General features: G+C 42.7%; 1 protein-coding gene across 1 annotated transcript in view; it reads left to right on the forward strand.

The window, feature by feature from the left end:
• The window catches only part of DGKG (diacylglycerol kinase gamma), a 204,027-nt gene that overhangs the window by 187,707 nt on the left and 1,870 nt on the right, over nucleotides 1–14,450 (forward strand). Inside the window, exon 25 of the mRNA XM_037838860.1 lies at nucleotides 3,149–5,283. Coding sequence (XP_037694788.1) covers nucleotides 3,149–3,247 — 99 coding nt within the window. The 3' untranslated portion in view covers nucleotides 3,248–5,283. The remainder of the gene's footprint in view (nucleotides 1–3,148; nucleotides 5,284–14,450) is intronic.

The raw sequence follows: 14,450 nt of genomic DNA on the forward strand, positions 1-14,450 counted from the left end.
AGGTTCACATTTTTTCCATTTCCTTTTTCTCCAGCTGAAACTAGAGCAGACTTCTGGGGCTTCCCAGATGATTTCAGAAGGTCCATCCATGTGGTCATTTGCCATTTTACTAGCCATGACTGGAATCATGCAGCCTGAAAAGGCAACGTCTGGGAAGGAGTCGCTCGGTTTATTACTTCTCTTGAAGTAATGAAAATGTGTTGTTTTGTGGAAAATGGTCCCCAAAATGAAATCACCCTTGTGCACTAGTTTTAATTTTTACTCCATTTGAAAAGGAAAACCATAGACTGCAGTAGTTGTGTGAATTTTGAGCTATCGCACAACAGTCTACTGTATCAATTCTGTCAGTAATAGAGCAGACACCTCAGAACATGGGCTACTTTCCTTGGAGCTTGTCAGGTTTTGTGTCATGAAAGGTTTTTAAGAAAATCACAGAGACTTTAGTTAATCGCCTGACCTGCACAGTTACCAGGGAAGGTTGGTTTCTTATGACCGAAACGTGGGATGCTCCCTTTCTGTTAGTTTGAAAAGGCAGGTTTAGTCATGTCTACCTACCTTCCCATAATGGGATCTTAACTATTTAACCCACTAATTCCTTCCAATAGGGAGAGTGGGTGGAGTGGGGGTGATATAAGGGACTGGCATCTCTTCAACTCTAAATGAGGAAACGATCTCACACTACTTGCCTTCAGTATGTGTGCATATAATCAACTCTCAGTTCTCTGCGGTGTTATCAACCCAGACCAAAATCCCATGTTACCCAGGAGCTCCAAACTCCTACCCTATCAAAATTTTGTCAAAACTGCTGAAATACCGAATGGGAGGGATTCGAATTTCACTTCCTCCTCTTTGCCCTGGAGGTGCTAACAAGTAAATAAATAGCTCAGCTAGAGCTAGAAAAAGGAGAAGTAAGGGTCCTCTATCATCTAAAATAAATGGGCTCCATCAGCCGGAAATGTAGGCAGTGCACCAGCTGCCACCCTCCGCCCCAAACATAGAGGTCTCCACTGCCCCGACATTTTCTCTTTCTTCTTGGTTGTGCTAACCAGTCAGTACTTCCACAGCATATGCTCTGAGCCAGGCATTGCCCTGATTCAGGGAATACCAAGACAAATAAGACAAAGTCCTTCCCCTCAAGGGCTCATGTGCTCAGGGGTGAGAGGAGGCTTACCACAAGAGAGTGCGCCACAAATCACTGCCATCAGAGAGTGCTAACTGCATGCCACCTGTACAAGTGCTCTCAGGGTCCCTGGTCTGTGCTTTATTTCCACGAATGCTGGAGTAAACATAATGTCCACAATAAGGCACATGACACAAAATGGCATTCAATGTTCTCTAAGTTTGCTCCTCTGGTAGCAGCTGCAACATGAAAAGGTTCACTCCCCTTCCAAATCTCTAGACTGGTGGAACCCATCACCAGGCTATGGTGATTCTCCACAATGCCTTTTTGTTCCATCCTTTTATTTCCATTTCCTGAAGACTTATCAATTTAAACCTGCCTTACTATCATACCCTCTTGGCCAGATTCTCCCCCACTCCAGCTCATCCTGACAATAGCATTTGAATAATTTCTGCCAAACTCTTTTTTCCTTCATGTTATTTTCTGGTTTAAAAGGCCATCAGTCATGGATCCCCATTCCTTCACATCAGACCCAATCTCTGCAGCCTCCCCTTTACGGACCTACACCAGCTGCCCCCACCCACCCATCCTTTGCCCCACACTCAACCTGTCCATATGTGGCTCCTCTACCCAGTCCCTTCCCTTTCTCTTTCCACCAACATATCTCCTTCCCATCCTTCAAATACCAACATAACATTCTTCCCTAACTGCTTCCATCAGACTCTTCTCATTCCTTCTGCAACCTCTTTTAACACCACTTCGTTTGTGCTACAGTAATTTAAACTTGTGGATGGTTCTCCTTCTTCAAGAGAGCTTCTGTTGTTCTTTGCAGTCACACTATCATTTCCAATAACAAGGTAAAAACGGTAAACACCATGAGAATGGCTTCAGACATTCTTTTCCTTTTCCTCCAATGTCAGGAAACAATAATTTAACTGACTGTTACTTTCCAGTTTTCAGTTGACAATGGGCTTTCATTGATGTTCTCTCATTTGATCTTCACAACAACTTTTGTGAGAAAAATAGGACAAATGTTAGTATCCACATTTTGCAGTTCAGGGAACACAGACTCTGAAGGTTAAATTATTAATCCAGAGGCTCACAGCAAAGAAGTGGGAGCAGGACCCACACCCAGGTATTTGAATACTAATTGCCTCCTGTTCCCGCATCATCTTCCTATTCTGAACGTGTGTCATACTTGATAAATGTTGTTGATGGACTGTGGCTGCAGAGTATTAAGGGGGAAGTGCACCAGGCCACATTCAAATACAGATTAAGCATTTTGAAGCCATGCCCTGAGGATAAGTTCGGGAAAAAAGGCAAATTTAGAATTCACCAGTATCTTTCACTTCCAAATGATTTAATATTTGCAAGAGAAAACGTAAAATTCTAAAAAAATATGTTACTAAAAGAAAATTGGGTTTCTCTGGAAGACCAAGAAAGGAGGAAACACCTAAGAGACACATTTGGGGCTTTTCCCATGATGTTGCTTGGGTCAGCAGTGAAACAGAAGTCTCTAGGTCTACTTTGAGTTACTGGTTGGCATCTCTGTTGTGCCGGGGAGCAGTGGCCAGGAGCAGTGGAGGCAGGGAATCTGAAGAACCGGGATCCGGCTGTTCTGCCCCTTTTGGGATGACCTTAGGCCAAATTAGGGCCAATGGAGCCTCCATTCCTTCATCTGTCCTGCAAAGAGGTTGAATGAGACAATCCCTGAGGTCCCCTCCGGCTGTGACATTCTGAAAGTCTATGAATAGCAAGGACGCAAGACAGGTGCGAGCTGATCACCATGTGGGAAGCTCACACCTGTCTCTCCCCAGTGTTTCCGCCCCCCACTTCCAGCAACGCCAAACTCCAGGCCCTGTCAGGGTCAGGTTGCCAGTTCTGAAGCTGTTCAAGGGCAGTTGTCCTTCGGCATAGGGCCCATTCCAGCCTGAAGTGGGCCTTCCTTACACTCTCTGTGACTCTGCCTCTCTCTTGAGCTACTAGGATGTGCATGTCACTAATTCATTTCTGCCTCTTTGCTTTTAGATTAAAATTACTCACAAGAACCAAGCACCCATGATGATGGGGCCTCCCCAGAAGAGCAGCTTCTTTTCACTGAGAAGGAAGAGCCGTTCAAAAGACTAAGCAATGTACCAAACTCCAGCTAAACCAAGAGAGAAAGCAGAAACTGTAACTACACATACACACACACACACACACACATACACACATGCACACACATTTTTACACACATTCTTATCTAACCAGTGGAAGCAAAGCCACCCTTCAAAAAGAAAATCTTCACTTTGCCATACGTTCTACTTCAATAATGGATACACCCCTAACAGAACCAGTGCCAGAAGAACATTTTGAATGGACTTAGGGTCCACCAGGGTGTGGTGCAGCAACTGCCATATTCCCAGCCTTGAGTAAGACTTTCTGGGACTAAAGAAGTCCCCCTTTCTTTCCACCAGCCCCGCAAGTTTCCTCATGGACGCGCTCAAGGAGCAGGCTTCGGATTTCCTGCCTATGGTAAACTCGGATGTGGTGGAGAGAAGGAGCCCCGGTTCCAGAGAACTTGCACAAAGGTCCCTCTGTACAGAGACAAAACGGCCTCCAACTCTCTGAGCAAAATCCTTGGCAGGGCTCAGCAAGCTCACGTTGGTTTCTTGGTTGTCCTCTCGACGACAGCTTCTTCCTGAACCTGCTGAGGAGGCAGAAAGGCTGTGGAAAGCTGTTTCCCTTCCTGGTTCTCTGAGCCATCAGCTGGCACTTGTTATTTTCCCGAAGCCTTCTCCTGGTGGTGGCGTGTTTGCTTAGTGACGGCTCCAAGAGCCCCCAGAGCTGCCTGCGCAGCACACCTTAAATGTGGTATTTATTTTCTTAGTTCTGTGAACACCTGGGAGGGAAAGCAGAGAATCTGGGATTTATTTTTCAAAGTGGTGTCATAATATTGTGTAAAAAGGGAAGAGAAAAAAAAAAAAAAAAAAAAACACCCCCAGCTTCTTTCTTTTTCAAGCCAAAGCATGTTTCCTGTTTGAGTTCCAAACCCCGGCGGCAGACTATTCCTGAAGGCAAAGAAGATGGGAGAGAAGGGCCATTTGCTGGGGAGAACCAAAGACAAACCATCATATGGTTCCCTCCTGCTTCTTTGTGCCTACTACCCCCCAAAATATGACCCAAAGGCCCTTGATGGTTTTATGTGTTTGTGTATATATGTAGCATATATATTTATATATATAAATATTTATTTCCTGATGGACTTTTACTGATTGAAATACATATATATATAGTGTAGGAACAAAAAGTGAGAAAGAAAAAGAAGGTTCTTACTCCCCCACTCCTTATTTCATTGTCAAGACACACTTCCCTGTGGTGATCATAAGGTTTTAAGGAAATGAAAGTAGCTTCTTATCATGAAGAGACTGAGAACTTCTAATTCTGGATCCTCAAAACAACCATGAATGATATGCTGGACAGGATTTACTCTCCCTTTTGTTGGATAAGGAAACTGACTCAGAAAAGTTAAGAGACTTGTCCATGGTATCTTGGTAAATGTGCTTTGGGCATAGGTACCACTAAGAAAACATTTAATAAAGAAAAGAACTGAACTCTCCATGTCTTACCCTCATCATGGTCATCATATCTTTTCATCTGGAAAACACTCATGGCTGCAGGGATAACCTCAGTGGAGAGTCACAAGGACAGAGGCTCCGTTTGCAAGGTGCTGGCAGCTAGGACTGAGAGGTCTCTGCAAAGCTCAATGGGCTTCAGCTGATACCAGCATTGCCCTCTTTTCCCAAGGGCAAGTCTGACCAGAGCTTCATTGGTAGAATGGAACAGAATGAAACATCTGTCTTGACCCCTTTGCTCATTCGGGACTCCATCCCCCTCTCAGAGATTTCTCAAGAGGAAATCTGGCCTCACTTGAGTTCACACCACTGAGCTGTCTGTAATCTCCTTGCAGTGGGGCAGGAGTCTTGGACAAAGAAGAGAAAATTAACATTGTATGTATAAATTGAGCTTAACTCTAAGGGAAGCACTCCTCCTGAGATCTGAAACCATCCTGCTGAACCTATCAGTGCAGAACGCTGGGCAGGGGGAAAGCCAGGCCACCTGAAGAATATCCTTAATTATGGAATCCTTGGCGATGGGACCAACAAGCTCCAAAGTGACAACAGGTACTATCTTGGAAGACACGTGATTCTGAAACTGAGGCAGGTTCAGGTTTGGAATCATTGATTCTAAAACATTTACAGAAGTTTCTGCATGTGTTTCAGCCCTGATCCCCCAAGATTGAGGCTGTTGAGACATAGCATATCAACAAGTGGAACTGATTCTGCCTTCTCTACCCTAGTGCTCAGGACTTCCATTGTTGCTTGAGAGACATGTCCCAAGTCCTCCTTAGAACCACAGAATATAAAAAACATCAGTGAAATTGAGCTTCCTATTTGATAACTTTAGTAAGTCTTGTGTCATTGCTTAATATTACCTTGAAAATCATCTTTTAACTACTGTGACAGTGATTTCTTATTGTAGAATGCCTGATAATAGCAATCCTTATAGGCAGATACAGTAATACAATCCCTGTCTTAAAAATGAGGAAAACAAAGCTTAATGAGGTTTAGTGACTTCTCAGAGCCATGCAGTTTAGGTAGTCAGAGGACCTGATCCCTTACTTCTCATCTTATTCTGACTCTAACCATGCCACACACATGTTCTCACCTGCCCTCACACTTCTTTCCCACTAGTAGCATAAAGAATGAAACAGAGATTCTTCAATATACTGCATTGTCCCTGAACTGACAGGCTACAAGTTAGTTGTGTCTCATTATGCTTGGTCTTTGTTGGGTTCCCCAGTGAGCTGAAAGAGGAGATAGACTTAGTAAGATGTCTATATTTCAGGTTGGAGACCAGCGCTTCTCAAGAGAGTTCTTTCCGCAGACAGAAAAGATACATAAAATTGCCAAAAAAAATTAGGAAATACTTGGCAGAACCTGGAAGAACCTCCAGACTGGTGTTACATAACATGCATATACATTATACATATGCACATTATATAAGGTGAAATAGTACTTAATGTGCTGTATATATTATGTAAATTACGTATTTGTGAGTAATCATGATAAATATAGAGACCCACTAATCACTTTTTTTACACATACTCAGTGACAGATTAGGAAGTTACTTTGCCAGAGAGTCTTAAAATTTACTCTCTCCTGCTGCTTTGGTTTCAATGCCTTCCAAAAATTATTGCATCAACTTTTCCCATCTCTAGCCCCCTATCCTCTTGGCCAAAACTCTCAGTTACCTCCTGTTTCAGCTAGGTTGTGCCTTCCATGGAATGCTACCACAATGGGGATCCAGAAGTATAAAATCATAGGAATGGGAAGGATCTGGGCCCCCACGTTCCTTATGTCACAGGCCTTCACCTCAACACTCCCAGGCAGGTGGGTGCCTAATGCTAAAATTAAATTAAACTTCATAGTCTTCCTTGGTCACCAGTTCCAGGATCCAACAATTATCAGTGAGGAAATAAATTCAAATGTCTATTCTGAGTCCCCACAGCATAACTGAAGCATAAATTCCTGAAATGTGTTTCATAAAACACTAGTATCCATAAAATGCCCCATGAAGAAAAGGTTCTGTGGTCAAGTACTAGATCCTTCTTGGAGATAGAGAAGCTTAACTCTGAGAACTCACAATAAGGAACCATAGAGTCCTTTATTTGTCTATCAATATTAGATAACATTACTTTAAGTCCACGTTTTCTTCTTTTTGTTCTCAGTGGAGATGGGAACATGCCAGGTAACCATCCTCTGCAATAATATTCCAAAAAGTACTTTTCCAGGACAAAGAATCTCCACTTTTAAAACATTCATGACAGCAAGCAGTTTCTTCTACATGATTGTTTGACTACTTTTTTTTTTTAATTAAATTCAGCTTTATTGAAATACATTCACACACCATACAATCATCCATGATATACAATCCACTGTCCACAGTATGATAACATAGTTATGCGTTCATCACCACAGTCTATCTCTGAACATTTTCCTTACATCAGAAAGAACCAGAACAAGAATAAAAAATAAAAGTGAAAAAAAACACCCAAATCATCCCCCCATCCCACCCCATTTGTCCTTTAGTTTTTATCCCCATTCCTCCACTCATCCATACACTAGATAAAGGGGGTGTGATCCACAAGGTCTTCACAATCACACTGTGTTTGACTACTTTTATTGTTTCCCTCTACACATCTTCAAGTAAGGATCAAGAATCTAGACTCTGTCCTGAATGGGGAAGCAACTGGGGAGAGGCTTAGTGAAAGCAAAAATTAAGGGAAGACATGATACCTGCCAGGGGTCAGACTTGATCTGAGTAGCTCCAGAGAACAGAGCACAATTGCAGAGAGGTAGCTTTTTATTAAGTTTAATGACTGCTGTTGGAGATGTGGGAAGAGCTAATGTGGAAAGAGCTGCCTTGTGAGAGAACGAATCTCCACCAGTTCTTATAATAAAATCTTTGATCTGTTTGGGTGAGTAACAAACAGTAATTGATCTACCTTCTCCAAAAGGTTGTTGAATTTGTTTCTGTAGCCATCAGTGTTAAATCAAATGGTCTGTCACTTCCTTTTGAACAGCATATCTCAGTGTTCCTTGTTTTTTGAAAGAATGAAAAAATGGCTCCCAGAGAGATTTCTAGAACAGTGGGTACTGACCAGTTAGACCAGAGTTACACATGACAGAATTGAGCTGGCCCACTTACAACCCAAAGGCAACTGGTGATGGTGGTGATCTTTCTTTGGTGGCTCTGAGAGTTAGAGGAATGAGTTATAGTATTAAGACCAAAAGGAATTGTGCATTTCTGTAGAGGGTCATCCATATTAGCAGTTTGGAAGTCTTTTCCTTGTCATAAATACCAGATGTTGCATCAGACTCACAATAGCAAGGAAAAGGAAACTATTCTATATCTCAAATACCACTCAAGTTTTGGATAAAATGAGATACCAGAATTGTATAGCATTTCACTGGGAGCCATTGTTTTTTGCTCAGTTTGATGTCCCACCATCTTAGAGTGCATCTTTCAGCTTCCTACAGTGAAGAGTGAACAGGAATGGGAAATAGAGAATTCCCATGTTTTGCTTGTGGGGTTCCAGATGCTGTGTCAAGTTCTTTTCATGTCCTATCCCATTTAATCCTCAAAACGGCCTTATGGTATGGACATTGCACTTATTTTACAGATAAAGGAACTGGGGTATAGAAAGATGAAGTAACTTATTTCAAGTCAAACAGATAGCAAGTGGTAGAGCTAGCACTTAACATGGATCTGTCTGACATCAAAATCTATGCTTTTTACAGTATGTTTTAGTGCCTTTAACATTCTCATCTAATGTTTCCAACCCTGGTATCATTCTAGGTGAAATTACATGACATCAACAAACTGATCTCCTATGTGGTCAGCCTCTGTAGAGCAATCTAATCATGTTCCTACTAAAGAACTTCCAGTGCTTGGTCATATTTAAATTCAACAGCTTCCAGGGACAGCTGGACCCCAAAATCTCACCCTTGCAATCAAATTAGCAACTATCCCTTAATCCTGAATGTCTTCAAGTTCTAGCTGAAAGAGACTCATTTTCCAGGCCTACCTAATGCCTTTCTGTTCATCTGTATGAGTGGGAGAGCAGCAAGCAGTCTTCTCAGACTCAAATGTCATGGTCAGCAGTGACCAGCCTGCATGGGGAAGGGGGTTGGGGCTGTTGAAGAGAGCCTCCAGCAAGGAGGCTCTGCATGTGATCCTCATTAGTGATAGGCGTGGGCTAGGCCATCTGTGTTCCACAGGAGAACAGAATGGCAGGCTGCCTTTCAGATGCCAAGAGATGCTATCTAATGGGAAGATCCAGAGAGCTCAAAAAGCAAGAGGCATCTTTCCTCATGGGCATCTGGGACACAGAAAACCAAGAGGATTGGGAAATTAACTGCTTAACTGGCTGGGCATTCCACCCTTGCTATCACTTCATTCTTCATGTCCACCGTGCAGGACAGCAAACAGAGCCCTTCAGCCTCATCTGCTAATGAAACTCCCTTAAGTAGAACCCACGATGGACCCATATTATCCTGAAATCTGTGTGTGCAGTGGCAGGTGCATGAGAGCAAGGCACCAGAGGTTGAAAGTAATCCTCCGTGTCTCCCAGGAGTCAGGAAACACTGCAGATAGGAGAAACCAATTAATTGCAGGCTCAATGTAGATTCTAGAGAAATAATCAGAAAATATAGAGGATAATGCTAAATGGGTCAAGTTAGAAAAATGCAGCTTGAAAGCAAAGAGGATGACACCTAACCCAGTATCAAGCATGAGTAAGTAAATATTTATTGAATGGATAAATGGTGGGGAGCTTTTTAACTAACTCAGGCACTCGAAATCCCAGGATGTAGAGGGAGCTCATAGGGGCCTTTAACTACCCAGACATCTGTTGAATGATGGCTACAGCTAAATATGGATCATCAAAGGGCTTTCTAGGTCACATGGAGGACAGCTTCATCATTTAGAAAGCATGAAGTTCAGCTTGGCCAGAAAGACAGAAATATATGCACTCCACTTCTTAGAGACCAGAACAGAATTGACAATGAATAAAAGGGCAGCACAGAATGGAGTGACAGCACAGTAAGGGATCAGATCAGCATAATAAAGATACGGATTCATGAGATGAAAAGGGGTGGAGAACTGGATTTTTTTCTTTTTTCTTTTTTTTTTTTTTTTTTTGCAGATTTATTTGGGCAAGGGAAGTTAACATGAAATGTTGAGCATAACGGTCCCAAAATGGAAGAACTGAGAAATCCTGATACAAACAAAAATGGAAATGTTCCAGCATTAATGAAATTGTTATTAAATAATCACTATTATTTATTGTCCAGTCCACAGCCTATTACTTTTATGACCACTTTTAAACTTCACAAAAGCTTTATGAACTTGATTCCCCATTTGACAACTGGAGAAAACAGAGCAAGTCTCATAGTGGCAGATCTTGGATTCAGATCTCAGATTCAAAGTCCATGTTCGTGACCGCAGTGGCACCACTGACTCCTCTGAGCTTCAAGCGTGGTGACAGGGATTCATTGCCCCCAGATCAATCCCATGTGTATGACTTTACTTCCTTCTCAAGCTGGAAACCCTGCCCCTCTCCCAAGCCCCTCTTCCACAGAGGGGGAGAGGAAAACGGTATTCATTTGTCTGAGAGCAGGGGCAAGCCAAGAAGAAGGAGCAGATATGGGAAGCAGAAGCTCTGTTCCACCTTACCCTCCACCCTTTTCTTAGGACCCCTCTCCAAGGCTACCAGCTGGGCTATATCCTAAGACACTTCCTAGAGAACAGAGAGCCAACAACAAACACCTGGTAAAGAACTCAGCCAGATCAGAGTATACACATAATATTAAAGATCATATTAAAAGATACACAGAAACCATATTAAATATCAGGAGCAAGGGGAATGAGGTCAGGTAGTCAAACATCAGAATTCAGTAACTGGTATCTAAACGTGGAACAGAGAATAGAAGTGTTCTTTTAAAAATCTGTTGGAGATAAATTTTAGAATCAAGGTGAATCCTAATTTGGGGTTAAAAATAAAAAGACTGCTTCTAGAATGATGCAAAAAAAAATTTGAACTTCCTTTTTAAAATGGAATCTTAGCAAGAAATAGAAAGGGAGGGATAATAAAAATGGTAATTGCTCTCTACCTTAGGCAATACAAAAGGAAATAATGTACCAGCTACACGATGTAAGTATCAATCCAGAAGAAAATTCCAGAAAGTCTGCATCTTCTGCTGAAGGACTAAATCAAAGTACATTCAAAGCAGTTAATGAAATTGTTTGCTTATTTCAAAGAAAACTGGTATCAGTTGGTTACCAGAAAATGGCATGATCTTCCAGAAAAGAAAAGTTTTCCTGGTGAATATTTCCTCTTTCCCCTAGAAGTTAAAGAATTAAGAACTCGACCTGTTAACTTGGAGATCCATACATGCCTGGAGAGTGTTTATAGCAGAGGTTGTCATTAAATGGCTCTTTGGTGTTTGCTAATGCCATACTCTGCTACCACCAGGCATTAGAGCAATGATAAGAAACCTAAGAGGGTTAAGCAATTCCCACCTCACACACCCCCCACTCCTCACCCCATCTGCCCCCTAAAGTCTCCCCGGGTTAAACGTACTTCCTAGAATTAGAACATCTGGGAATAATTTCCTTTCTTTATGAAAATTTTCAAACATACCAAGAGTAGAGCCCTCAGTGTAATGAACATTCGTATGCCCATCACCTAGATTTAAAAATTGTTAACATTTTGCCATATTCACTTCATCTTTTTCTTTGTGGAAGTATTTTAAGATTAATTATAGGTATCATGACATCTCACACCAAAATCCTCAAGCATGCATCATCATGGGGAAGCCTTTTTTAAGCGTTAAAGGTTGCATGTGGCATCCACATTGCCGGAAGAGGATTTCGTGGTGTTGTGCATATGAGCTCTGTCATTTCTCCATTGACTGAAGCCAGCTGTCACCCAAATAGAAGTTAATCAGGACATCACTCTATGGCTGATGAGGAGAAAATCTGGGCTGGAACCCAACAAAGGTCTTAGCTATATTCGAAACGTCCCTGGTTGATCTGGGAAGAGGAAAGTAAATAGCACATTAACTAAATTCCCAGCAGACACTAAATTGGGAAGCGTTATAAGCACTGATGAAGACAGAGAGAAAATGCAAAGCACTCGGAGGATTTAGAAATTCACCTGAACAATGCATGTTCTTATTTCTGAAATAAAAATTGTTTAAAGCATTAGTAGTTACAGAAAGGCTGGGCATGGCATTATTCTGAACAAGAAAGAACAACAGAACATCATATCTGCAAAATCATGTATTCATTTAAGTAGCAGTTACTGCACCCATCATATGAAGAATATGAAAGTAGTCTGGGGGAGGAGGGAGGCTACAGAGATGTATAGACAGAGCCTCCCCCTCTGCTGGGACGAAACTGAAATGGAAGTGTGTCGACCCTCAAGAGAATGTCTGGAAGCCTGGTTTAGAGTCACTGGCTCACTTATAATTTTCAATAGACAAAGGATAAGGAGAGCAGGAATCTTTCCACTTGTGTGCTTAGCTGTTGAGTCCTGGGCAGGCTGATACAGATGTTCTGAACAAGATGGTGGAGTGAACTGGTTAGTTAGATGCTCAGTGGTTCTGCCCAGTGAAAGGCAAGCAGGTGAAATGAGTGACAGCAGATTCCAGAATATTCAGCCTGTCTCAGTCAATGAGTGAAATGAGTTTCCTTTTCAACAACAGCCTGGGTATGGCAACAGCCTGTGGAAGGTGAACCTAGCAGCACCCGCCTGACTTCCTACACGTCAGGAGGAAAAGCTTTCTTATCCATACCTGGAGTGCCCATCTGCATGCCTTTGCCTCATCAAGCAACCCCTCTATCACCACCCGGTGCCCACACACCATGGGGTTCATAAAAACAATCACCCTTTCCTTTCCTGACCTTGCAGCTGTGAGAAATGAAAGTCTATGTTGACTGACGTGGAGATGAAAATTTGTTTCATTATCCTGAGAGTAGGAATATGATTTCTTCCCAAAGCTCCCTCTCTTTGGAAGAACAGTCTTCTGAAGCTTCCTCCTCCATCATAACCCCTGGCACTGAATCTCATGATCTGTTGATGGGCATGAAAGCACATGAGTTCACTGGAGCTTATATAAGAGCTTTTGGCAGGTCTTCCTGTAGACGGATGGTGGGCTGGGTCTCGTCTCTGCACACTCCCATTTGCCTCATAAAGGCAATGTGATTTTTCTTTTCTGTACTTCCTTGGAACAGAGAGGTCTCTTTGTACTACTGTTCATTTGTTTTGTAAAAGGCGGGAAACACAACGTTTCCTAGGATGTCCCAGTGACTAAAATTGGCAGTTTCTGAAGAAGAAATTAAGCATTCAAAAGGCAACATTCACTTAACTGTGTTGAGTACCCTTCCCGCTTGCACTGTTCCTTCTCTTGGCTCTTTTCCACGATGGGACCATCCCGCTTTGGGTCCCCACAGAGAAGCAATGAGAGAAATAAAGTGGGGTATGAAGGCCGCAACTTCCTTGACTTCTGAGAGGACTCCAGCTCGAGCATCTTTCTAAGATGTTTGTGAGCAGTGCCCAGGGCAGAGGGAGAGACAAAACAGATGGGAATTCTCATCTCCCCCTGAAGGAGAGACCAAAGGACGTTTATGGAAATCTGTCAGATGTTCTCAGAGGCAGGTGATCTGCAGGAAACTGTTGCCTCCAATCGACTTGGTGAGAACTCTCCCACCTTTCCCCAAACTCCATTTTCTCGAGGGGAGGAGAGAAACTTTTGGAAACTGCACTCAGGAAACTCAAAGAGAAGCAAGGAGAGAAAGGAATCAAGGGAAGGCCACAAGCCCAGCCTCCAAATTCAGTAGATAGTTTTTACATGGCTCCCAAGAGGAAAAGGGAAGATTTTACATCACCATGCCATTCTTCTCCTCCTGTCCCTGAGGAAAGGAAAGGGAGTGGGAAGAGCTGTGAGACCTAGGTGATACTCGGTAGCCTCTTTTACTCCAGATGGGCAGCTCAGAAGCAACACAGACAAAGATGCCGGGCTCAGCCTGTGCCTGTTCTCTTTCTCCTTCCTGAGCTTCCTGAGTCCTGAGGGCACTTCCTAACCCCACGGCACTGGGATTGGGGTCTGGAAACGTGCTCTTCTCCCTCTGCTCAGCATCAGGCTTTTCTTGTAAAGGCAACTCCAGCCCCTGTACTCAGGCCAATTAGCAATAGGGACTCAGGCGAGTCACGTCACATCTCAGGTTTCCCCCATGGAAAATGGGGCTGGATAGGAAGATTAGTGCTTTTATTCTCTTACTCATCAATAGATATTTTTTTCTTAAGCAAGGTCTATCTGCCAGGCATTGTATCCTCATCTTTGAACCTTTCTCTCTTTTATGTTTTCTCCATCTTTTCTCATCATGTTCTGCTTTTCTCAACTTCCACCCATTCTCAGTGCCTGCTTCTACCACTTTTTTTCTTCTTTTATTCTCATGATGTTTCTCTTTGTTTTTCTCCCCACCTTTAGAGTACTGATACAAAGAATCAGAAGATTAAAAGAGATGTTAAGGAGACTTCTATCAACTTTGTTATCTCCTGGCAAACCTGTGCCTTAAAAGCCCAGGAAGGAGCAGAAGGCATACTCCAAAGCCCAATTTCAGGATTCACCCCATTGTCTCACAACTTCTCCTATCAAGGAGTTGTCTAACTTAAACACCTCTGTTCATTAATACTCCCTCCTTTTTCCCTTTACCTTTTACT

This window comes from Choloepus didactylus, chromosome 1 (assembly GCF_015220235.1).
Source record: "Choloepus didactylus isolate mChoDid1 chromosome 1, mChoDid1.pri, whole genome shotgun sequence".
NCBI lineage: Eukaryota > Metazoa > Chordata > Mammalia > Pilosa > Megalonychidae > Choloepus > Choloepus didactylus.